At 52.9% G+C, this 23,925-nt stretch overlaps 1 protein-coding gene across 2 annotated transcripts in view; it reads right to left on the reverse strand.

Annotated features, from left to right (window-relative positions):
• The window catches only part of Myh9 (myosin heavy chain 9), a 77,984-nt gene that overhangs the window by 8,241 nt on the left and 45,818 nt on the right, over positions 1 to 23,925 (reverse strand). For both annotated transcript variants that reach the window (XM_021216309.2, XM_029547989.1), the window contains exons 7-31: positions 23,550 to 23,613; positions 22,869 to 22,967; positions 22,537 to 22,680; positions 21,684 to 21,779; positions 20,767 to 20,885; positions 19,338 to 19,490; positions 18,303 to 18,476; positions 16,954 to 17,127; positions 15,259 to 15,373; positions 13,042 to 13,235; positions 12,831 to 12,952; positions 11,762 to 11,831; positions 9,441 to 9,601; positions 8,523 to 8,631; positions 7,264 to 7,395; positions 6,550 to 6,756; positions 6,014 to 6,151; positions 5,393 to 5,516; positions 4,730 to 4,901; positions 3,084 to 3,296; positions 2,375 to 2,519; positions 1,045 to 1,251; positions 797 to 901; positions 492 to 644; positions 82 to 330 (exon numbers count right to left, since the gene is read on the reverse strand). In XM_021216309.2, coding sequence (XP_021071968.1) covers positions 82 to 330; positions 492 to 644; positions 797 to 901; positions 1,045 to 1,251; positions 2,375 to 2,519; positions 3,084 to 3,296; positions 4,730 to 4,901; positions 5,393 to 5,516; positions 6,014 to 6,151; positions 6,550 to 6,756; positions 7,264 to 7,395; positions 8,523 to 8,631; positions 9,441 to 9,601; positions 11,762 to 11,831; positions 12,831 to 12,952; positions 13,042 to 13,235; positions 15,259 to 15,373; positions 16,954 to 17,127; positions 18,303 to 18,476; positions 19,338 to 19,490; positions 20,767 to 20,885; positions 21,684 to 21,779; positions 22,537 to 22,680; positions 22,869 to 22,967; positions 23,550 to 23,613 — 3,639 coding nt within the window. The remainder of the gene's footprint in view (positions 1 to 81; positions 331 to 491; positions 645 to 796; positions 902 to 1,044; positions 1,252 to 2,374; positions 2,520 to 3,083; positions 3,297 to 4,729; positions 4,902 to 5,392; positions 5,517 to 6,013; positions 6,152 to 6,549; positions 6,757 to 7,263; positions 7,396 to 8,522; positions 8,632 to 9,440; positions 9,602 to 11,761; positions 11,832 to 12,830; positions 12,953 to 13,041; positions 13,236 to 15,258; positions 15,374 to 16,953; positions 17,128 to 18,302; positions 18,477 to 19,337; positions 19,491 to 20,766; positions 20,886 to 21,683; positions 21,780 to 22,536; positions 22,681 to 22,868; positions 22,968 to 23,549; positions 23,614 to 23,925) is intronic.

Consider the following 23,925-nt stretch of genomic DNA (forward strand, 5'->3'; position numbering starts at 1 on the left):
TGCAGACTGGGGACCTGGCCGTGCCCACCACTCTACTCTGCCAAGGGGAGAGGACAGAAGGAGGTGGAGGGGAGGCCACACCTGGTCGAACTTCTTCTGCTTCTTTTCCAGGTTGGAGACGCTCTGCCGCTGGTGGTCCAGGTCAACCAGCAGATCGTCCAGCTCCTGCTGCAGCCGTGTCTTGGTCTTCTCCAGCTTATCATAGGCAGCCACCTTCTCCTCAAGCCTCTGGCTCAGGCCTTCCAGGTCCTTCTGAAGCCTCCGCTTCGCCTCCTCTGCGGTCTCCAGGCACCCTACACCATCCTCCATCTTCTTCTTCATGTCGGTCACCTAGGCAGGACAGGGAAGTGATGCAAACACACACAACGGCACACTGGTTGGACACATCCTTCTCCAGGACAACCTGGGACAAGCCTGCTGCACCATAAAGAGGGACCAGGGGTCCAACCCAGTTTCGGACCTGCTTCCCCAGGAGGGAGAGGGCACCACACCTGGGCCTGGAGCGTGGCCATCTGCTTCTCCAGGTTGCGCTTGGTCTCCTCCTCCTCCTCCAGCTGCTCCCTGAAGGAGTTTTTCTCATCCTCCATCTGCTTGAGCTTCGTGCTCAGGCTCAGCTTCTGCCGGTTCTCCTCCTGGAGCAGCTCCTACTCAAGAGGGCAGAGGGGCCACTCAGGAGGTGCAGGAGCACCCCAAAACCCAACAGAGGATGTGTTATCAGGTGTGTCTGTCTGAAAGAAGAAGCTCAAGTGTGGCAGCTAAGACTCTTGGGGAATCCAGGTCCTGACATTTTCCCCACCTGTGTGTCCTGAAGCTGGGACTCCAGCGCAGAGAAGTCCTTCGTAAGCTTGCTGGACTTGCTATCAGACTGGCTAAGGAGGCCGGTCACACTGTCCAGTTCAACCTGGATAGGGAAGAGAGAAGCAGATACTGTGGGTACTCATAACTGTTCCTGCAGAGCTGGACTACACGAGCTGAACCATGGGGTCCCAGATGAAGAAGCCCACAAGGGTGTAGCACACCCCAGGCCTGGGTCCAGCAGCTCACCTGCAGCTTGGTGACCTTGTCGGCCAGCTCGGTCCTCACGCGCTCTCCCTCACTGAACTTGACCTGCAGTTCTTGCAGCTGCGCCTCCACCTTCTTGCGCTTGTGCTCTGAGTCACCCTTGCCCTGCAGCAGGGCCTTCACCTCATTGGCCAGCTCTCCCCGCTCATTCTCCAGGGTCTGCTTCGCCTTCTCAAGGGTAGCTTTTACCTGGAGGAGGAGGAGGCAAGGGTGCCGTGAGTATCCGGTGTCGGGTACATGCCCGGACTTTCTAAAGCCACTGAAGAGGCAAGGACTCTGGGTCCAGAGCCTGCTGCCTCTGACCCAGGGCAAAGCCTAGGTGGTGCTTATTCTCGGGTCCTAAGGGTAGGTGACAGAATCCCGCAAGCTTTCCCTTTCTGGAAGGAGGGGATGCTCTAGTATATGAAATTTCATGGGTCATCTGTGGGGATTTTAGCAACATTCACAATTCAAGGAAAACCACTCCGAGACTTGAAATGTGATGTTCAAAGCAATGACGTGACATCCTTCCAAAAACTGAGAAGGTGTCAGGTGAGGTGGTGTGTGCCTTCAATCCTAGCACTCAGGAGGCAGAGGCAGGTGGATCTCTGGGAGCTCAAGGCCAACCTGGTCTATGTAGTAGGTTCTAGGACATCCAGGGTTACATAGTGAAACCCTATCTCACAAAGCAAACAAAAGAACAAAACAAAACTAGGAAAGCTTACTAACAGCCCAGTCCACACAGTACTGAGTGCGCTTAACAAGGTCAAGGGTCACAGGTCACAGGGACCTGGGCCAGTACAAAGGCATGTTGGGTAAAAAAACACTAAAAAACAGATCATACAGCGCTGGTGGAAGTGGGGCAAGGTGTGCTTCTAAATGTTCTAGACTGCCACATGGAAGAAACTGTCCAGCCGCCAATAGGGACATGAGCTGGAAACCAAAAAGAGAAAGAATTTGTCTAGAAGGAGCCGCCAGCTACCAATTGCATGGATGGACAACATCAGGGTTTCCCAGTAAGACGCCAGCTGAAAGTTTGCTGGGAGTGTGTAAGAAAGGACCTCTTAGTCAGAAGAGACCGCGGGGGCCCCCTCAGGATCCTAAGCTTTCTGGTCAGGTTAATGGAGCAGATGCTTTACAGTATGATCAATTCAACCTCAAGACAGACCAGCCACCAGCCTCCTTCACTGGCAGAGAAAACGGAGGCATAGTGGAAATTGTGTGCCCATCATTCTGACAGGCAGGGACCCAGCCTGACACTGCAGCTGCTCTGCTCTCCTCTGGTTCTGATGCAACCAGGCCCACCTGGGCCCGCCTCCCAGAGTTCCCGTACCCGCTTCGTCTGCTCCAACTGATCCGCCAGTTCCTCCACAGCCTGTGAGTGCTTCTGCCTCATCTCCTGGATCTGGGCCTCATGGGTCTTGGCCTCGTCCTCCAGAGTCTTCTTCAGGATGCTCACCTCCTGCTCACGCTTTGACCTGGACAGAAAACACCATGAGACCGGAGGCAACATTCCTAGGGGGATGCTGTCCCTTGCCCCAACTCTGGCTGCAGAAGCCTGAAAAGGACAGAGCCACTCACTCATATAGCTTCTCTTCCCCCGCCCCCATATCTGTCCTTCTCCCCTCCCCTCGCTCTCTCTGTCTCTCTCCCCTATTATTTTAAGACAAGTTCTTATGTAAACCATGCTGGCCTTAAACTCACTCTGTAGCCAAGAATGACCCTGAACTCCTGACCCTTCCACCTCCGCCTCTGTCTACAAGTGATGGCTTACAGATGTGTCCCCACACCTGGACTCGCACAGATCCCCTAGCCTTGGTCTCCCTCCTTGGTCATCTATCCACCCTCAGGCCCAACCCAGCATGCATGCTGCATGTGTGCCTTTTCAGCCTTGAGCTCCCTTCTGTCTCACCAGGTTCTGCAGCAGGACTCCACTCAGTGAGGAGGCTGCTGAGGAACCATCAGCCCGCACACTCCCTGCTTCACGCACTCGGGCCTCCCCAGCTGCACTACCTCCCCGTCAACCCACCCGCGCAACACACCTCAGTTCCTGCTGGGCAGCCGTGGAGTCCAGTGTGTCCTCCAGCTCTGTCTTCAGTGCCTCCAGCTCTTCTCCGAGATCCCGTTTCTGCTTCTCAGCCTTATTCCTGGAGGCTCGCTCAGACTCCAGGTCCTCCTGGAGCTCAGAGATCTGAGTTTCCAGTTCTCTAATCTTCTTTAGGGCCATATTCTTCTGAGCAGCTTCTTCTTCCACTCTGTCAAAGAGATCAGTGACATCAGCACGAGGCCACCAAGCAACAGGAATGTGCAGAAGAGCCTTGAGAAGGTACAGCCAAAGCACCACCTAGCAGTCACGGCCATGGACTGAGAGATCAACCTGAGCAAAGCTAAGCCATCCAGGATGGTTACAAGCAATGCCACGTGGAGCTGGGAGAGATGGCTCAACAGCTAAGAAGAACACTGGCTGCTCTTCCAGAGGACCTGAGTTCAATTCCCAGCAACCACATGGCAGCTCACAAGTGTCTATCTATAACACCAGTTCCAGAGGCTCTGATGCCCTCTTCTAGTTCCCAAGGGGAAACACACACACACACACACACACACACACACACACACACACACACACACACAAATTTAAAAATATATATTACGAGACCATCCTGGTCTACAAAGTGAGTTCCAGGACAGCCAGGGCTACACAGAGAAACCCTGTCTCAGAAAACCAAAAAAAAAGATAGATAGATAGATAGATAGATATTAAAGAGAAATATCAATTGAGAACTGGACAACAGAATTATTTCATTTTCTTAATTAAGAATATATTTTTAAATATATAAAAATTCAAATGTTTACCGAAAAGATACAAAGAAATAAAATAGTGTAGGTCATGATCACTATAAGTTAAAATGTGGGTGTGCTATGAGTTTACATCTCTAAGATCTGTTACAGTCAGCTAAAATGGCTGCATCATGGTAGTGACGGGTAGAGGGAGGGAGGGGTTGTACACGAGGGAGCAGGGCACGTATGAGAAGTCTCCACTTTCTGTTCAACCCTGCTGTAAATCTAAAGTTGCTATTTAAAAAGAAATGTATACAGGGTGCCGAAATGGCTCAGCAGACTTGCAACCAAGCCTGAGGACCAAGTTCAATCCCTGGGACCCACACATGGCAGAAGAAGACTCAGGCAAAATGCCCTCTGACCTCCACATGTGCAGCACGGCACATTATCCTTAGGCACACCCCACCAACAGGTAAACATAAAAAATTAAAGAGAAAAAATGACTTTTAATATATGCCTATAGCCACAAAATAGGGAAGGAGCAGGGGACAGGAGACCATAGAGGGGAAGTGGGAAAGGAAATGGGTGAAAGGGGAAGGGAGGGAGGACTACAGAGAACGGGGAGGGAGGACTACAAAGAATGAGGAGGACAGGAAGGACTACAGGGAATGGGGAGGAGAGGGAGGACTACAGGGAATGGGGAGGAGAGGGAGGAGAACAGAGAATGGGCTTAGATGGCTTCTGTGAAGATTAAACACTCTGGAACACACTGTCTGTGATCAGAAATGTCTTGCCCTGGGCTCTGACACAGAAGCAGAGAGCACGCTCATGGCTTGCTTATTGCAGCACCAAGAATAAGGCGGAAGGGAAGCCACTCCATGTGCAACACTGGCTAGGAGCAGAGCCTCACCTGGCCAAGGCGGCCTGCAACTCCTCCTCCTTCTTGGCCAGCTGCATCTTGAGCTCTGCTATCTGCGCCTGGAGCTCAGCAATCTGGTCGCTGAGGTCTGTGGAGTCTCCCTCCAGCTTGCGGCGGGTCTTCTCCAACTCCTGCCTCTGCTTCTCCTCCCTACGGAGGCGCTCTGCCAGGAAGGGCAGGAAGGGACACAGAGGGAGCCTTAATTACTTGTATAAAACCAGACACTATGCATTTGTAGGACACATGGACAGTTTAAAGGGACACCACGCACACACCCACTTACAACTCCGAGATGAAGCAGAGCCCCAGAAGCTACCAAGGCCTGTGTGTCCCCATGGCAACACAGCACCTGGAGTTTGTGACTCCTTCCTTCTTCCCTTCACCGCTATTAAAAGTCCTACAGCTTCTAAAATGGCTGTGCCCAAAACATGCCATATCAAAGCTTCATGCTTATCACCCCTCACACAGGCAACCAGCCGGCCATGCAGCAATGAGTCTGCAGCCCTGACTCCAGGAGAACCAGATAGTGTCCCTGAAGCCTGACAGCTTTGCCTTAAGGCAATGGCCTAGCCCTGAGCTGAGCCTGGCTCGCCTATGAGTGCACAGGGCTCAGCGCTCTGCATGGACAGGACGCTCACGGCCAGCACACCTTACCTTCCAGGTCGGTGATCATTGCCTCATGCTTGTTCTTGAGCTTGGCCAGGCTCTTGGACTTCTCCTCCTCTTCCATGAGGTTGGTAGTGAATTCAGCTACTCTGTCTTCCAGCAGTTTCTTCTCCTGCAGGTGGAGGAAGAATGTCAGAGTTCAGTGCTGGCTGAGTACAGACTTTAGCTCTTCCAAAGGAAGACTCGACAAGAAGTGTATAGATCAAGGGTAAGGCAGGGCCTTAAAGACTTGGCCAAGTTCACAGACGCTACAAAGGTGGGCATCCAAGACCTCCTGGGGTCAAGTAGGAAGGACTTCTAGGTGTCAACTAGTTTAGGGAAAGGACAAGTAGCCCCACCCCTGGCCCTACTAAGAGGCTGCCATCTGGTGTTTCCTCAATCCTAAAAGCTAGTAAAGACCTTTACCAAGGAAAACAGCAAGCCCCTGCCCCAGCCTCCCCACTCATGAGAAAATTCACATGGTGCCGGTGCCAAGAGGCCTGTGTGCCCCGGGAGAAGGGGCGTGCTGCTGGGCAGAGCCATGGCACCGCGGGCGATCAGGCAGGTAGGCAGATCTTGGCCCTGCTCTGTTCTGCCCTCTCCACGACTGCATGCAACACCAGGCCCCACCTTGGCCAGTTTGCAGTTCTGGTCCTCCATGATGATCTGGTCCTCCTCCAGTTTCTTCAGCTTGGCCTCGGTGGTCACCTTCTCAAGCTGCAGCTTCTGCCGGGCGCTTTCCTCCTCCTCCAGCTGCTCCTCGAGTTCCTAAAGGGAGAGGAGACGTGAGAAGGGCGGAGGACACACACAAGTCTGGCGCCTCCTCGGGAAACCGGTATGTGAACTGGGGCACATGACTGACAGCCTCACACTGTTCCCAGGGCTGCTCGAGCCCGTGTGCCACAAAGAGACCTGTGCTGAGGCTGATGGAGGAAGGACTAGAGAGAGAAACTCAGTGGCCTCAATGTTCAATGGGTAGCACTCATGGAGATGTGAGTCGTGGACACTGAGCGACTGTCGCAAACAGCAAGCCTCCACAGATGCCCAGGTGGACAAAGAAGGCTGATGTGATAACTGAACCTGTGTGCCTATCTTGAGTCACTGGCTGCCCACACTGACCCCTGCATAGCCCTGTGCCCACCCTGCCCAGCAAGTGCAGGTTGTACCTGGATATTCTGCTGCATCTTCTTCTTCTCCGCCTGCAGGTACTGGCAGCGCTCTTCCTCCTCCTCTACCCTGGCCTCCAGGTCATGGCAGATCTCCTCCAGCTCCTGCTTCTTCGCTGTCAGGCGGGCCCGGAGCTCCTCAGCCTCGGCACACAGTTCTGTCTCTGCCTGCAGCTGCTCCTGAAGCTGCAGCTTCTCTGCCATGAGCTGCAAAGAACACATGCAAAGGCTAAGTTCCCTGTGGCCTCCTCGTAGTCCAGATAAGAAATGTTTCCCAAGGCAGGCACAAAAAGCTTGGTTGCCAATGGCTGGCACTGTTAGCTGCTGAGAGCTGTAGAAGCAGAGGCCACTGGCGCACATCAGTGCAGGGAATATTGAGGTCCTGGCCCCTTCTTTCCCTCTGCTTCCTTAGCACAAAGAAGTGAGTAGCTCTGCTCCACCACTCTCTCTGTTGTGGCACTCTGCCTCAGCAGGGGCCTGACCACAGGCTGCATCTCTTCAGCCCTTTTACGTGACTTATTTTAGACACACTGTCACAGCATCAGAGCTGGTGTGTACCGCTCAAACAGCTCCAGGGTGGGTGCTTATGGCTCAGGCTCCCGGCTGACGACTGCTCTCCCACTGAACTTGACTGCAAGCCAGCAGGTCTGATGGTGGCCAACAGGGGGCAGCACTGAGAGCAGCTGGGATTGATAGGTGGAGACTGACACCTACCTGAGACTGCATAGTCTCCATCTCTGTCAGTCTGTTCTCTGCAGCCAGATGTTTCTCTCGAACCTTTGTCAGTTCCGCCTCCTTGGCTAACAGCTCATCCTCATGCCTTATTGAGTGCAGCAGGGGCTTGACCTGGAAGAGTAGGCAGAGGCAGAGTTAAGGCTGGAAGCCCACCCCTAAAAGCTCCCTGACCTCTGGAATGCAAGCTCTGGAGATGAGAGGCAACCAGACCTGCTACCTGGAGAGGGGTACAAGCAGGTACAGCCTTCCTAGAAGTCAGTCTGGTACAACATGCTACAGGCCTCTGATTCGCCTAATTACGTTGCAAGGAAACCATGTCTATATGTGCATAAAGATGTCCATGACAGCACTGTCTACAGGCCCAAGACTTAGGGGTGAGCCATCTATCCCCTAGGGAACAGTCCTAAAAACTGATGCTGATAGGAATTCTTTTTTTTTTTTTTTTTTGGTTTTTCGAGACAGGGTTTCTCTGTGTAGCCCTGGCTGTCCTGGAACTCACTCTGTAGACCAGGCCTCGAACTCAGAAATCCGCCTGCCTCTGCCTCCCGAGTGCTGGGATTAAAGTGCCACCACGCCTGGCTGCTGATAAGAATTCTAAATACAAAGTACAAAATACAAGACTACGTACACAAGTCAAAGCTTGGCTACTTAAGAGTGCATAGCTACACAGCTGAGACTTACTGCAAGTGAGAAATGCAGAGATGATGGCGTTGGCTCAGAGTGAAGGGCCCATGATTGAGGTTTTAGGGTCTTTCTAATGCTTTTTTGGTATTTAGCACACGTTATAAATTATAAACTAAACCTGACAGAACAAGTTGCAAAAGGATTTTTTGAGACAGGGTCTCTCTCTCTCTCCGTAGACCTCGCTGTCCTTATTCACTAAGCAGACACAGAGATCTGCCTGCCTCTGCCTCCTGAGGGCGGAGATCAAGGTGTGTCCCACCACGCCCAGCTCGCAAAGGGTACTTTAAAGACTGAGGGTACAGAGTAGATGTTCTGAGCAGCTGGCTGCCGTAGGCCACCACAAGAGGCCAATGTGTAGGTAAGGAAGCCCCTATCTACAGGAGCTGCTCTCTAGTTTGGCCCAGCCCAGGCACTGCCATCCACAGCAAACAAGTGGTGTTGCTGGCAGCCCCTTGGACAGGACCAGGTTAGGCTCACACTGCTGAGCCCTGTGGAGCTACAGGAAAGGTGTGGTGTCGAGCGAGAGGAGGTTGAGCTGCCTGTGGTGAACCCACCTTGGTGAAGAGCCTCCACCATTGCCAGTTGCGCAGCCGGAGGTATGCAGCACAGTTCCTCTGTAGGACCTTCATGGCGGTCAGCTGCTGCTGCCTCTTGGCAAAGGCCCTGGAGAGGAGAGCACAGTCAGCAACTCAGGGATGAGGAAAGCGCCCACCAACAACCCTGGCTCACGAGTCACTCAACACGCATGAGTGACAGGGCTCAGGTCATCCAGCCACTGCCGCCACTGAGGTATTCTCGGGCATGAAGGACCTACAGGAACCAGTGAGCCACAAGAACTTACTGCAAGATCTAACATGGCCTTGGTCATAATTTCTGTCTGTGCCCAGGGGACCCGGGCTCTCAAGCCCTGCTGCCTCCCTGCCTGAGCTGCTGGTGGGCAGCATCAGCAGCTGATACACTGGAAAGTGGGCAGGCAGTAAGGTGTGGGCAGAGGGGCTCCCTTACTCCCAACACCACAAGCTCATGCTCACTTCCAGGGCTCAGAGCTCACAATGGGGCTGTCCTCACCAGGACTGTCCTCACTGAACTGTCCTCACCGAACTGTCCTCACCAGAACTGTCCTCATTGGGACTGTCCTGGAGCATGTCTGCCTACTGCAACAGGGGAATCTGAACATGCTAATCTTAACACTGTGGAGCATGACAGGCAGGGACAGGCCTGGGTGTCATCCCCACATGGTGACAAGTGAGAATAAAACAAGTAGACACTTGGGACAGTCAAAACGCAGTCGACTGACTCCCACTACACTCCTTCATAAATAGCCATTTCTGCCCATTGAGAAATCCAGGAGGCAGAGTGGCCACACGAGCCTGGGCCAGCAGTCCCAGAAGGCTCCAACCACAGCTGACTATTCTGCCCTCAGCAGGAGGAACACAGGTGAGGTGTGTGGGGTAAGGGTCCCTGCAACTTACTTCCTGGCCAGGTAGCCCCTGCAGCAGGCCTGGAAGCCAATGATGACGTCGGTGATCTTCAGGTCCCGCTCTTCCTCCAGGTGGGCTAGCACCCCTGCCCGGAAGAACACTTTGCTCTGGCCAATGCGGTACAGGTTGCTGTCAAGTTCCAAGGCTTTGATCTAGAGGGAGGAAAACAGACTGCTGACTGTGCCACCCTGCACACCAGGAGAAATGACTGGGACTTGTCTCGGCCCAGCCATCCCAGGGGGTCTCGAGGAGGGGCTATACCTCCTGAGGGAGCCTTCTGCCCCAGGACCAGAGGGCTTGGGTCTCGGGGACACTGAGAGTAGAAGTAACAAGGTGACCGAGAAACACGGGGCTCTTCAGAGACCCTGTCCACCTCCTGCCTCTGCACCTGGAGTCACACTCCACAAATGCTCCACCAGGACGTCCTCCAGTGGGAAGCAGCTCAAGTTCACTGGCACCAAAATTAAAGTAGGGGTCTACATGGGCCTCAGGCCCCAAAACCTCCTGGAGACCCTGGCTTGTCCCTTTCTTGAGGCCACTTCCCCCAACTATATGGGAGTGATACTTTAGTTTAAAAAGACAAGCAGACACAAAGCAAATTAACAGGGCCTCTTTCCCAGTAGGGCCATGGACACCACCCAAGAGAATGTCAGAAGCACTCAGCACAGGGACCAGAATGTCAGAAGCACTCAGCACAGGGCCCAGAATGTCAGAAGCACTCAGCACAGGGCCCCAGAATGTCAGAAGCACTCAGCACAGGGACCAGAATGTCAGAAGCACTCAGCACAGGGCCCAGCACCCAGTGAGCCCCAGCAAGTTTTAATCATCATGACAAACTTGGGCAACTCCAGCCAGGGCAGCTGCACGCCTTAGAAAGCCCACACAGGTGTTCTCCATTGTCAACTGACTGGATTTAAGTCAGCCAGGAGTCATGTCTCTGAGTGCCTGTTAGGAAGGCTCCGGAGAATACCTGAGGAGGGATAGGTGGCAGCATCCTATAGACTGGGGTCCTGAGCTGAATAAAATGGGCAAAAGGAGAAAGCAGCTGAGTGCCGCTCATTTCTCCTGCCCGGTGAAGGCGTCACGGGACCAGCTGCCTCCCTGCCTTCCAACCACGCCCTCTTCTCCATCATGATAGACTCTACCCTCAAAATTTGAGTCAAAATGATCCCTCTCTTCCCTGAAGTTGCCTTTTGTCAAGTACATGGTCCCAGCAATGAGAAAGTAACTAACGCAGAGAGCTATGTGTGCCAGCCAGCCTGTCTGTCTGGGAGGGATTTAGAATAAGCACCCACAGGCACTGTCAATGAGTATTCTACGTGCGTTCTGGAAGACACCTGTTCCTAAATAACTTTGCTATCTGTCAAGAAGTTCTGGTGGAAAGTCAAAAACGTAGGGATGGGTGTGGGCCTGTCCCCTGCCTGTCCCTAGCTCTCTTACAAGGTGACAAGACCTAGGAATAGCCATACCCACCTTTTCTGAAGAGTCGGGGAGAGAACCCTGATCCCTGTAGAAGGCACATAGCCCACCCCACAAGAAAGTGGCTAAGTCTGTGGAGAAGAGGTAATCCAGACTGCAGGGGAGACTTCCCCCAACGCTGCCCTTCCCACGCTGGCTGACGAGCATCTGAACAGCAGGCAGCATCCCTCTGCCCCACGTCCTTCCCCATCTCAATCTCCCAACCACTGAACATGAGTGTGGAGGATTTTTCTTCCAACTCTTCCTATCAGCAGCCCTGCCTCCATGACTCTTGAGAGAGCAAGCAGTGGCTACTCACAGAAGCCAGGCCAGGAATAAGAAGATGCATAAGAAACACAGGAAAGGGCCCAGGATAGGACTGTGCCCCGAGTGTGGCTATGGTACACTGGGACCATTGGTGATTAGACCAAAACCAGGACTGTGCACTGCTCATCAAGCCAGGGCGAAGGGTGTAGGCAGGGAAAGTCCAGATGTTGGGTCAACCCCTGGACCACTCAGCCCTGGCTGTGAGCCAGCTGCCTATGGACACACTGAGTACAACGGCCAAAGGAAAAAAGTCAAGAATGCATTGGGATTGTTCCCCGAATAGACCAGAGCAGCTCCTGTCAGAGTCCTATCTCCTTTGGCCTAGGTTTGTCCTGGTTCCAACATATCCCTGACTACCCGAGTCCTTTGAGGGCAGCCTCTCAGGGCACTAAGGAAAATCAGAAGCTAAGCACAAGCAGAGACCTCACAGCACAGCCATCTGCAGGTCCAAATGACCACAGGCCACGCGCCCCGTGAGCAGCTGTGAGCCGAAGGTGCCCACCCCAGGGAGCTGCAGCAGGACTCACCATGAGCACACACGCTTGCTTGCCATCCATGAAGCCCTTCGGGATGGAGTTGGGGGTGAGGATCTCATACCTGGGGGAGGGGAGACGTTGGTTACTATATCCATGCTTCACTTCTGCATGGACTACACCTTAATCAGAGCCCAAGGCCACCCTTCTAGTGGAGCAGGGGTGCAGTGCTGCTCACTGAGTCCCACTCCAGCCACACCCTGCTCCTTCCTTGGCTAAACAGCTAAAGGGGAGTGAACTTGGAGAGGACCTGGCACACTTCAGACACAGGACTAAGCTGCGGACTGTGCCTATTCCCTGCTAACCGCAGAGTCCTCATCTGGGACCCAGGGATAGGCATGTTCACAGGTCACCACATTTCAGCCATGAACAGATAGCAGCTCCATGGTAGCATTCAGCACTCAACAGCAACTAGACAGGTGATTAAGCCCAAGGCATGAGCTCCTGCACAGCGGGCAGGAAGATGCAGCACCTTCCAACCCTGCTCCCTAGGTCCCTTCAGCGACCATGTATCTGGCGGCTCCCTTTGCATCATCAGCCCTGGAATGAAACCCCGCACAATGACAATCTTGTCCTTCCAGTGACAAGATGGGGCAACTCTCCTCACGCCGGTGGTTGTGCTGGACTGCTTCTCAGACAGTTGAATTTAAGGTCCCATTTGGTGGCCCTGTCTGGAAGGCTTAGGAAGTGTGTCACTGGACATGGGTTTTGAGAACTTAAAGACTTGGTGCCATTTGAGTTTGTTCTGCTTTCTGTTACAGTTAGAGATGTGAACTCTTAGCTTCCAACTCCAGTACAGGCCTGCCACCACACTTCCCGCCATGACAGTGACTCTTACTCTAAAACTATACACCTCTCCTTCTTTGAGTTGCCTGGAGAAAGTCAGTGAGGCAGTAGTGGTACAGATCAAGGAGCCATCCCCACAGGGCAGAGGAAGGGTGAAGAGACCCTGCTCGTCAGACATGTGAACACAGCCCCGGCTGAAGGTCCCCTTCAGGAAACAGGCCACCTGAGGCCTACCCCACATGTAGCTTGGGCCAAACAAAGGCCCAGGCCAGCTCACCTCTGCCGGAACTCCTGGAAGACCACTCTGTTGGGAAAGCCCTGGCGGCAGATTCGGATGCCCTCAAGGACACCATTGCAGCGCAGCTGGTCCAGCACCAAGTGTGGGTCCAGTTTGCCGGCCTGGAGGGGGAAGCACATGGAGACAGTCTCACAGTGGTACCCGGGAGCTAAGGGGCCCTGCTGCCAGGGGTGCAGACAAGCATCCGCACCTTCTTCTCATGGTTGGGAATGATGCAGCGCACGAAGTTGGGGTTGGTATTCCTCAACGTGGCCATGAGCTTGGCCAGCTGCTCCTTGTACAGCTGTCCAACAGTACGGAACATGCCCTTCCGGGTCTTGAAGGCACCGGGTAGTGCTGTCTCGGACATTCCAGCCACTTGGTCCAAGCCGATGATTCGATCCACTGTGAAGAACATATAGCTTGTGAGTGCCAATGCCACACTGAAGGGTTGGGGGCACAAGAGAAACACACATCAAGACAAAGAGGAGAGTCTGTATGGAGCTGCAGGACCCTTCTGCCCTGAGCTGAGACGTACAAGGGTCTCTGGATAGGGCAGATCTGACCTGGGGAGGAGGCAAGGGGGACGACAGCAAAGCACAGAGGCACATCTCTAGTGCATTGTCACGGCAGGCCCTGTGCCCATGTCCCCTACCCTAGCCAGCCAGGGAAGCCCCTCCAGGGCTAATGCCCCAAGGTGAATCAATGCACTTGGAAATGTGTTTGGAACTGGGAGGTTTCCCTGAGCTTGACTCTGCCTTAAAACCTGGCTTAGCACATATAGATTCCCGTGGTTCTAGGTTTAAAAAAAAAAAAATTGTATGTGACTTCACAGTGACCTTTTCTTAAAAACACTGGACTAGGAGCCAAGCAATGGGATGTCCAGATACGCTCGCTCTGCCATCATAGACAGGATCAGAAGACTCATTATGTGCAGTCCTCCCCCAGCAGAAACCACCAAGGCAGGTACTGGGGCAGCCCTTGGGAGCGTTAGAAACCATTCTGAAAGCCCAGTGCTGCCCAGAGTATTCCTAAGGGTCTTCCTGGAACATTTACACGGTGTTACATGGTACATGGGTGCTGGCTGCCCACAGGGCTTTATCCTCTAGACCAGCCCTACAAGGCATGGCTCTTATCTGGATGCTCACGCCCCACAGCAGTGAAGTGAACAGCTTCCCCACAGTAACAACAAAAGCAAGTCAGCCAGATCCAAGCAACAGCCACTGGTGGCCGTTTAGAGCAAGGGCTAGTATTAGATCTGAAGGCGGCTGTCTCTGGGCACAGGTTATGAGTTCTGCGGCCAAGCCCAGTTCCTGCTCCTGTGTGACCAGAGCTCTCTTACTTATCTGAGGGCAACTTTTTTTAAAAAAAAATTGAAATGTGGCTTATAATGAAAGGCACAGTGGAGCTTGCAAGCCGTCCGACTTCAGTACGCCGCCATGGGACTGGCCTCCAAAGCCTGCGGGTAAGCGGCTAGAGGAAACACTTGGATCCTAGAAGATTAGGGGAATGTGACCCCATGGTGACTGGTCCCTGTATGTCCCCTGCTGCTGACCTACAAGGCTAGTGCTCTCTGAAGACTAAGTGTTGAAGGACATACAGCTGCCCTTCAGTTAGACACAAAGCAGCACCTGAGCCTCCTGCAAGACACACAGCTGTGCAAGCAGAACACGGCCTCTAGGGGGAGCTCTAAGGAAGCCAGGGTTTTGGGGTTTTTTTCATGGTTTTCTCTATATGTGAAACTTTCAACATCCCAACCCAGTCCTTAAGAAGCATGGCTTTCTGGTGGAGGCCTGTGCCAGACAGACTGAGGACAGGAACCCCGGGTAGCACAGAAAACAGGCACAGCCAGGCATGAGGAGCCATGGGGTAAGGAAAGTAAGACAGAAACGTGCAAAACGTGCACAGCCCTGGGTACGCCACACAAGAGACCCCAGTGCAGGCAGGCAGCCAGTCACCTGATTCTAGGTGGAGAATGGGAAAGCGGCGATAGAAATAGGCTCTCTGTGTGCTCTGCAACTCTGCAACAGAGAGGTTAAAGCAAGACCCAGGCAGAGGAGAGGGGAAAATGAGAGGCAGAAAAAGAACAGCTTCAAGGCAACTAGCCTGCTAAGGAGGAGAGGCAGGAGTGCAGGGACGCTTGGGGGCTGCAGGCCCATGTGGCTGGGGCTACCTGCGGAAGGGGCCTGGCCACCTGGCCAGAGAGCCAGCAAAGCCTGGGGAGCCCTGCCCAGGAGGGGATGCCTATGGTGCTGTTTGGGGCAAACTGTCCCTTTCAGTTCAGTCAGATCTTCCTGGTGAGCGTCACAAAGGACAAAAGACACCTGACTGGTGTCATGGTCCTTTTTATGGTGGCTGGGACCTGTGCAGACTGGGAGGAGGACAGGCCCAGTGTGAGGCAGGGCTGGAGGGCAAAGGGCAGGCGTACCATCCTTCCACAGCTCAGAGACAAATTTGTCTGAGGACTGGTGGAGCAGCGTGGCAATGTTGTCATTCAGGGGGTCCATGTTCTTCATCAGCCACTCGTCGGCTTTATAGTCCACCTGCAAGAGGCAGAGACCGGTCATGAGTTGCTCTGGGGGCATAGACTCTCAAAACTGCTAAAGGGATACGGAGAGCCCTGGTGTGAACAACCTCTGACCTGGTACGGCCATCCCCGAGAAGCAAGGGACAAGGGACAGAGGCAACAAGTACTGACAAGACACTCTCTGAGGGGCTGCAAATGGGAACCAGCCATTTAGAACAACACAAGCTGACAAGGTACGGTTGAGGGAATGATGTCACAGCCAGCCACAGAATGCTGTTATCTTTAAAGTCGGAAGAACACAAGCAAAAGTCCTTTTTATGTCCACCGCAGACTACACTCCATGTTAACTAACATTTCTTTGGAGTCATAAGGCAAGTTATTTCTGCTTTTTCTTGTCTTTTCAGAACACCCACGCTTTCTATAACTGCATGCATTGCTCTAACCTTTCCAAATACATTCTCAACAACACAAGTCCTACTTCCTTTGTCCTAAGATCAGCACACACATGCTATAAGATGGCACTCCAGAGTGGGTGCTGAGCACCCCACCCCCCACGCCCCGGGGAACAGATGCGGTACAACTATTTTCATTGGTCAGACCCTGGGTGGCAGGCAGTGCCCCACCTTCCATGGGATGCATCATGCAGTAGCAGCATCCTGTGAGCTTCTGTGCTGGTAGCTGGGCACCGCTGGGAGGCGGGAGGGACAGAGGCCAGGAAGCCTTCCGAGGGCAGCTGTGTAAATAGTGCTTTGGTTTTACTATATCTTTCTGAGACATTTTAAGAGAGTTGCTTCAGCAGTCTAAGGAAGCACACGGACCTCACAGAAGAGGCCAAACAACACAGGCCAGGGGAGCATGGAACAGGTTCAAGGTCACCACTGAAGAGGTGCCAACAGTCCAGACGGTGCGCCCCAGCTAGTACTGAAGACTGCGGAGAGCAGAAACTGCCGAGCAGAGAGCACCTTCCATCTTAGCATAGGCTAAGTTAGGCTGAGGCCCCAGAAGCACACACACAGATGAATGCCAGCCAAGGGCTGAGCGCAGCTCTACCATACACCAGCTGTGTAGCCCCACAACAATGGCTGCTATCTACAGCAGGGACAGCTCCCTTCCCCCTGTGATAGAACACGACTGGCAATGTCTGGAGACAGTGTGGGAGGTGCTACCGTCGGAATTCTGTGGGAGAAACCTGGAGTGCTCTCAACACTGCAGAAGCACAGGCACAATAAAGAGAATCGGCTGCTAAAAGCCAAGACACCTCACCCTGGAGAAGTGGCTCACAAGAGCTCACCTGGTCTCTGCTCCCAGATCGGGAGACAGAAGCTCAAAGAGATTAAGCACCTTGCCCCAAAGTCACTCGGTTCCTAAGTATCAGGGTCTCGGTTCAGCTCCAGATTACAGCTCCGGCCCCTCCACCCCTAAAATACATGACACCACAGCCCTGACACCCAAGCATATTCTTCAAGCTTCCAACACCAGAGCTAGGCCTGGGTGAAGGGGCTCTGAAAGCCGGGCGCCGGCTTACTACTTATTGTCTCTACCACACATTCTCACCTCTGCCTGGGCCACACCTCCTCCCTTCCCTAGCCGCCTCACCTTGCCAGCATAGTGGATAATGCAGAAATCAGCCTTGTCCTTCAGCTGCTTGGGCTTCTGGAACTTGGGGTGGGTGCCCTGCTCCTGCACCACCTTCTCCACGAAGCTCTTGTCGGTGGCCTTAGGAAACCAGCACTCTTCATCTAGCAGGGCCAGGATGCCCGGGGGACCCGCCTGGAGGAAGGCAGCAAGGGCTTCGGGTGAGCAGGGTACAGAGCCACGCCACCCACGGGAGGACCCAGGGGTGCGACCCCTCGGAATTCTCCCACAGAGGACAGACACTCTCCAAAAGGGAAAACTGTGTCACTGAGATCAGGGCCTGCGTTAAGATTCCGCTTTAAGACGCCTCGAGTCTGGGCTTCCTCTGCGAGACGATGCACTGTAACAGGTCTTCAGCAGTGACAGTCACTAGTGAAGCCCAGTGAGACTGACAAAATGCACAGTTCCACGGCCACACCCCAAGTGTCTAGTTCCAGGGTGCTCAGAGGCTGCCGTCCCTGGACTAAAGGCCCCCTGCCCAAGCCCTGGCCTTCACACTGTGACTACACCACTGCTTAATGGGAAGACTGTAGGCCTGAAAGAGGAGGGAACCCCAGAGACCCCACAGTCTTCTGGACACTGAACTTCTAAGAGATGGCTGCTCAGTCTGACACTCTGGAGCCAGGCAGGGTCCTGACAACTACAGATTCAATTAAGGAAAGAACAAAAAACAAGAGCTTGAAAGGTCAGCATCAAAGGACACGTTCGATGTCCCCTGCCGCTGACAGTGTTTCAAAGTGCTCAGACTTTCCCCTGGGCCTCCTGAGAATCTCTGTGACTCAATGTCCAGGGTACTACAACCAGATCGTCCAGCTGCACTCAGGAGTTGACTCCGAGGTGGAAACAGGTCAGGCTTCGACACAGGGCACAAACCCAAAAGCCCCACCGGGTGCCTTAAACTCCATCTATAAATATGATCTATAAATATGGTCGGATTTAAGGAGGAGGAAGGCTTCTTCTAGCCCCAGCCACCTCAACAGTCAAGGCCATGGGACAAATGCTGAGTGGCTGTGTTGGTTCCTAGCAGATTAAAGCTGAGTTTTATGTAAATGGCTGCACAGTTCTGTGCTATAGCAGTTAGGGGTAGGGGGGATCTTATTCACAAAAGCATGCTGTTTCTTTTAAGACAAACTGGTCAGCACCTGCTGGATCTAAGGAAAATAGAGTGTTTGGCCCCAGTCACGCCCCCAATTCGATTAGGGCGACTCTGACAAGGGCCTGGGCTATGAGCTCTCCAGACAGAAGACCAGACACCCACAGCCAGCACGGGACTGCAAGTGTAGAGCCAGCCAGACCAGTGCAGCTCTTACCGGTTTCTCAATGAGGTCAATGCAAGGCTGCAGGTCAAGGCCAAAGTCGATGAAGTTCCACTCGATGCCCTCTCGCTGGTACTCCTCCTGCTCCAGGATGAACATGGTGTGGTTGAACAGCTGCTGCAGCTTCTCGTTGGTGTAGTTGATGCAGAGTTGCTCAAAGGAGTTCAGCTGCAGAAGGAAAAAGGCATTAGAGAGGTCCCTCCTTCCAAGGGCCCAGGACCACAGGGAAAGAAAGCGTAGGGAAGGTTCGCTGTGACACCTCCAAGCACTGCCTGTAGGCAGCGGGCAGCCAGAGAGCGGCCATACTTGTGCCCTGCTCCACAGCAGGAAGGCTCTGCCCTCTGAGGACAGCTGTGCTCCCTAGCCGGCTGACAAAGCCCTGCTCGGGATCGCGTTATGAGATAACAAAGTGACTGAGCAAGAAAAGTGTTCTGTTGACTACGTTAATCAAGCACCAGGACATGGAAATACATCTGTGCTCCTTGTGAACAAGGATTAGCTGTGGGCTTCCTCTCCAAAATTGACACACAGATGAATGAGAGTGACGGCAACAGCTCTCTGTGACTCTGCTGCCACCACCATGGCAGCGCACTACACTCAAGCCACAAGGGAAAAAGTTACAACATTTCAGTGAGAAATTGGTGACAACTGAAGACTGAGTTTCCCAAGTCTAAGCTCTTGGCTTCTCTGAGGTCTACTGTGAGCTGTGGATGTAGGCTCTCACCAGCTCTTCCTACTGCATCTCAAAGCCTTCATGAACAGGAACAATGTGTGACCTCAAAGAGCAAACTCTGGCTGGGAGAACAAGCAGTCAGGCAGCATCTGCCCATGAAGTCTCCAGGAGCCTGACCCCCAAGGCCAGCCCCTCTAAACCTGCTGGCTGGCTATGGGCATGCACCTGTGTGTTTAACACACACCAACAGTGTTCCGACGCAAACAAGATTGCCAGTGTGAGCAGCTACGGGACCCAAGGAGATGGCAGCCAAGAAGCCAAGGGGGAAGACTGGGAGTGTGAAGGCCACAGCTTACATCAAAGATCTCAAAGCCAGCGATGTCCAGAATCCCGATAAATGAGGCGCCCTGCCTCTTGGTCTTGTCCAGAGCTTTGTTGATGCGAAGCACCAGCCAGCGGAACATCCGTTCATAGGTAGCCTTGGCCAAGGCCTCAATGGCAAAGTCAGCCTAGGAATGACATCCAGGGACATGAAGGTTAGATACAAAGTCTGAAAACCGTGTACCTCTGCCCCAGTGACTGCACTGTGAAGCTTTCCCCAGAGAAACAGCCTAGGCATGGAAGAGGGGAAAGCATTATAGATCCTCACTGAAGTTCTGTATGATGACAACAGCTGGAATACCCCCATGCCCCACAGCACAATGGACCCAGATATCTGCAAAGACCTTTGTTAAAACAACAGTTGCATAAAGTATTTACAAAAGTGGTAACATCCCATGGCTTGCTTCAAAATTACACAGGTGAGAAGGAGGGGAAAGACTGACCAAGCCTGGAGATCTGAAGTTCTTTGGGACAGGCACAAAGGGGCCATTCTATTGTTTTTCCATGTTTTTAAAGCTCCATAATAAAAAGCCAGAATTGAAACTAAGTTAAATGGAAAAAGTCTGCAGGAAGCAATAATCCTCATGGGTAAGACAGTAAGCACTATCGCTTCTTCTGACGTCATTGTATTTTCTGAAGCGTTTTTGCATTTTTTAACTGGGGTAGGGGGGCATCAAATTAACTTTCTTGTTAATTCTTATGGACATGAACAGTTGGCAGCAATTAGGAAGACTGGCTTTTGAAAACAACAGTCTTGTTTTTTCTGCCAAGGCCCTTATCAGGAGCAGCCACAGGCTCCCAGCTATCCAGTGGGATCCTTTAGGAAGAGCCTTGATAATGCCATCTTCCAAGAGCTGGCACTTCATAAAACCCCATGACCAGAGCCATGGACAAAGCCGAAGGAGGAGGAAGTCCAGCCTTTGAGGGCACCAGGCCCAGGAATGACAAGCACACTTGCTTGGCAGATGGTAAAGACCCTGCTTGTCTCTCAGCACATGTAGCAAGGCAGCAGGTGGTAGAGAAACAGCTACTTGGCCTGACTTCCAAAGATGATGAGGCCATTGCTGGCACCAGGAACCACGGCACAGAAACAGCAAGGCCTCGTTTTAAGCAAGGCAGAGTGCAGCATCATCTTGAGCACCAAGCAACCTCAAGGCAGCACTTTCCAAAGGTAGACCTGGGCGTGTCCCTCAGCCACGGGTCTTTGCAGTGCTAAGCTCTGGGTAGGAGCGCTAGTCAACAATTCCCACACAGTGGGCAGCCCAAAACAGTCTCACACTGCACAGCTGCAGAAACATCTTCCCAGGAGACGCCAAGGCTGTGTTTCAGAGAGAGAGAGAGAGAGAGAGAGACACAGACAGAGAGACACAGACAGAGAGACAGACAGACAGACAGACAACATACCTGCTCTTTCGTCTGTGCCTTCTGCACATAGTCTCTGCCCACCTTAATGCGCGGGGTGAGGATGCCTCTGGTGAAGTCGGTCACATTGATACCCAGGAGGTGGGACACCTTTTGAGCAGCTAACAAATTCAAAAAAATCAGACAAGGGTGAGACATGTTTAATTAAACCCACATGTAGCCTGTCTGGGCAGAAGAAAGATACAAAGGCAAACGCAGTCAATGAAGCTAGCCACAGTGTAGGCCTCCACACACAGCGGGAGACCAGAGGCCTCAACCAGTGTTAATGCAGGTTTCTATCCAAAACCAGGTCTTCAAGGGGACAGGCCCACCTGAGGCCCAGGAGTATGTATCCAGTACAAAGCCACACAACCCATGTTGAATGTTTTTACGAGACTGCAAGGGAAGACAGTGCTGTAAGACTCAGACAAACAGGAAACCGTAGTGGCTGAGAGAAGGAAGTTACATGGTATCACATCCTGACCACTGCAAGGATGAAACTCAGGTTACTTTGTCCCTCAAGCAGAAATGGCTTTTAACACCAGGACAAGTGGTTGACTTCAGAAACAAGTGAGCAAAACTGAGGCCAGGAAAGAAGAGCCCTAGGTCCCCTTAGCTCACTGGCGCAGATGCTTGCTGTGTGTAATGCACATTTGTCCTAAGGATACAGCTGGAGGAGGGCACAACAACGAACAGCTGTAACCCTAGCTTCTAGGACAGGTGACTACAGAATACCTCAAGCTCACAGCCAGCCTGAGCAACATGGCTGAAATCCAACTCAAGAAAACCCCAGAACCCTAAAAACAAAACTGGCGGGCCACACAGCCACAAACAGACAGAGTTAAAAAGAGAGGAGGGTTTGGATTTCGGCTGATTTTCTCCTGAGCGTACCCTCAGTTCAGATGAGAGCCCGGTGTTACCTGTGTTATCGGGCATGGACGCCTGGTCAGTGTTCCGTTCCTTCTTGAACGCAATGTTGCCAAGCTGAAGGACTCCAGAGATGACCCGCAGCAAGCCTTTGGTGTTTAGGAAAGACGGGTCAGAGTGGACAGAGGTTGGTTACAGGTAGCCAGTCCAAAAGAGATCCTCCGCTAAGCATAGGCACTGCCCTTCTTGGGGTGTCAGAGTATCAGGCCTTATCTCACAGTGAGAGGCTGCCAGCCTTGGGGCTCACTACTACTCCAGGTGGCCTGTCTCTCCTAGACCTCGGCTTGACAGCACTACTCAGACACAAGGTCTGATAATATGGTAACCTTGTTTTTGTTTTGTTTTGTTTTGTTTTGTTTTTTCTTCTTTCTTTTTGAGGAAAGGCTATTCTGTGTAACAGCACTGGCTGTCCTGGAACTCACTCTGTAGACCAGGCTGGCCTCAAACTCAGAGATCCAACCTGTTTCTGCCTCCCAAGTGCTGGGCTCAAAGGCCATGTTTAGCCTTTCTAAGCCTACAGTAAGGCCATGCTTCTGGCTCACAGCCTGCTTTTACAAATACCATTTTACTGGGACAGTTACACCCTCTGTTTATAGTGTCTGCCACTGGACAGAGCATCTCCGACCTGCCACGCCCTCCCACACTTTCATAGAGCCATGACTTTGCTTGCCTGTGCTGTCACCAGGAGCAAATACCCTCAGGCCTATTCTTTAAAGACTTCCTTCCATTACACAGGGACCCCCAACCCCAAAGCTAACACAGGAAGTTTTCTACAGGCCTCTCATCTGCCTCAAGTTGTCCAGAAACAAGTCAGCTAGTCTCAGCCACAGGAAGGCCTGGCCTTACCCATCTGCTCATCCTCTGGGATGCCCATAATCCTCATGGCCTCCATTGTCTCCTGGAACATGTCCTTGTCCTGCTGCCCAGGGATGGTGACGTGCCCGTTGGACAGGAAGCGGTATTTGTTGTATGGCTCCAACAGGAGATCAGCTGTGAGAAGAAGAAAGGCGTGGTCAGTGAGACTCATAGGCTCCAGGCTGCTGTGATCCCCCAGGACCGCTCTCTGCTGACTCAGCAGATACAGCTAGCAATTATGTAACTCAGAGCATCAAAGCTCTGAGGCTGAAGCACTGCCTGTGCCTTGCTTCTCTTCCCCTCCCAGCGGGGCCCCAACTCACTCTTCAGGTGTTCTCCGGCCCCAGACAGCAGGTAGTAGAAGATGTGGAAGGTCCGCTCCTCCTTGGCTTGGCGGATAGCACGAGATTTCTCCAGAAGATCTTTGGGTAGGTTAAAGAGCGACACGACACGACACTCGCTGGAGGAAGGCAACCCCCGGCCTTACTCCCATCTCCATCAAAAAGAACTGAATGTCAGCAGGAAGGAAGAAAGGCAGAGACCAGCAAAGCAGGGCAAAGCCAACCACTTCGCCTCCAGACTTCAGAGACTGCTGAACTAAGTGTGCAGCTCACACACTGGGAGAGCCGTGTCTGCTTAAAGGGACTCTGCTGAGGGCTGAGTGACAGTACTGTGGAGACACTTTATCCCACAAACGCCACAGGCTGGTACAAGAGAGACAGAGAACAGCAGCCACCATGGGGCCACCACGCAAGGGCCCCCCACTAACAAGTTCCAGTAGTTCCCTCCTGATCCAGGAAGGACCTCTCCTCTGAGCCCTGGGTCACATTTCTAGTCAGCTCCTCCATGAGCCAGCTATTCCTGATCTTGTCCCAATGCCCCACAAGGGCTAACACAATAAGGCCCAGGAGAGGGGTGCTGAAATCAGGAAGCAACCTGTCTTCTATAAGAGCTGCCACCTCCCACAATGTCCCATCTCTTGATTCAGTCAGCCATAAGGATACAAGTCTCAATGTTGGCACCAACAATGTAGCCATTGACATCAAAGTTGATGCGGATGAATTTGCCCTGAGGAAAGACAAGTACAGAGGACATAAATCTCAGAGAGAGGGAGCAAGGCGTCCCACCGAGCCCTGTTCCTGTACCCAGAGTTGAGGAAGACCAGTTTAAAAACTGAGCCAACATAGGTACTAGGCTGATTGATCAATGTGCCCAGCCTGGGGTGGGCTCCTGCCTGTCATGGGCAGCTCTCCCTCCCATGTGACCTGACCCTGGGAACCCACTGGCTGCTGGTATGACAGGGCACAGACAATACTCCCTCACTGGCTTCTCCCATCTTCTGTGAAGGAGGTTGTGGTCATTCTAACGGGGGGGGGGGGG

The sequence above is a fragment of the Mus pahari genome, chromosome 17 (assembly GCF_900095145.1).
Source record: "Mus pahari chromosome 17, PAHARI_EIJ_v1.1, whole genome shotgun sequence".
Classification (NCBI taxonomy): domain Eukaryota; kingdom Metazoa; phylum Chordata; class Mammalia; order Rodentia; family Muridae; genus Mus; species Mus pahari.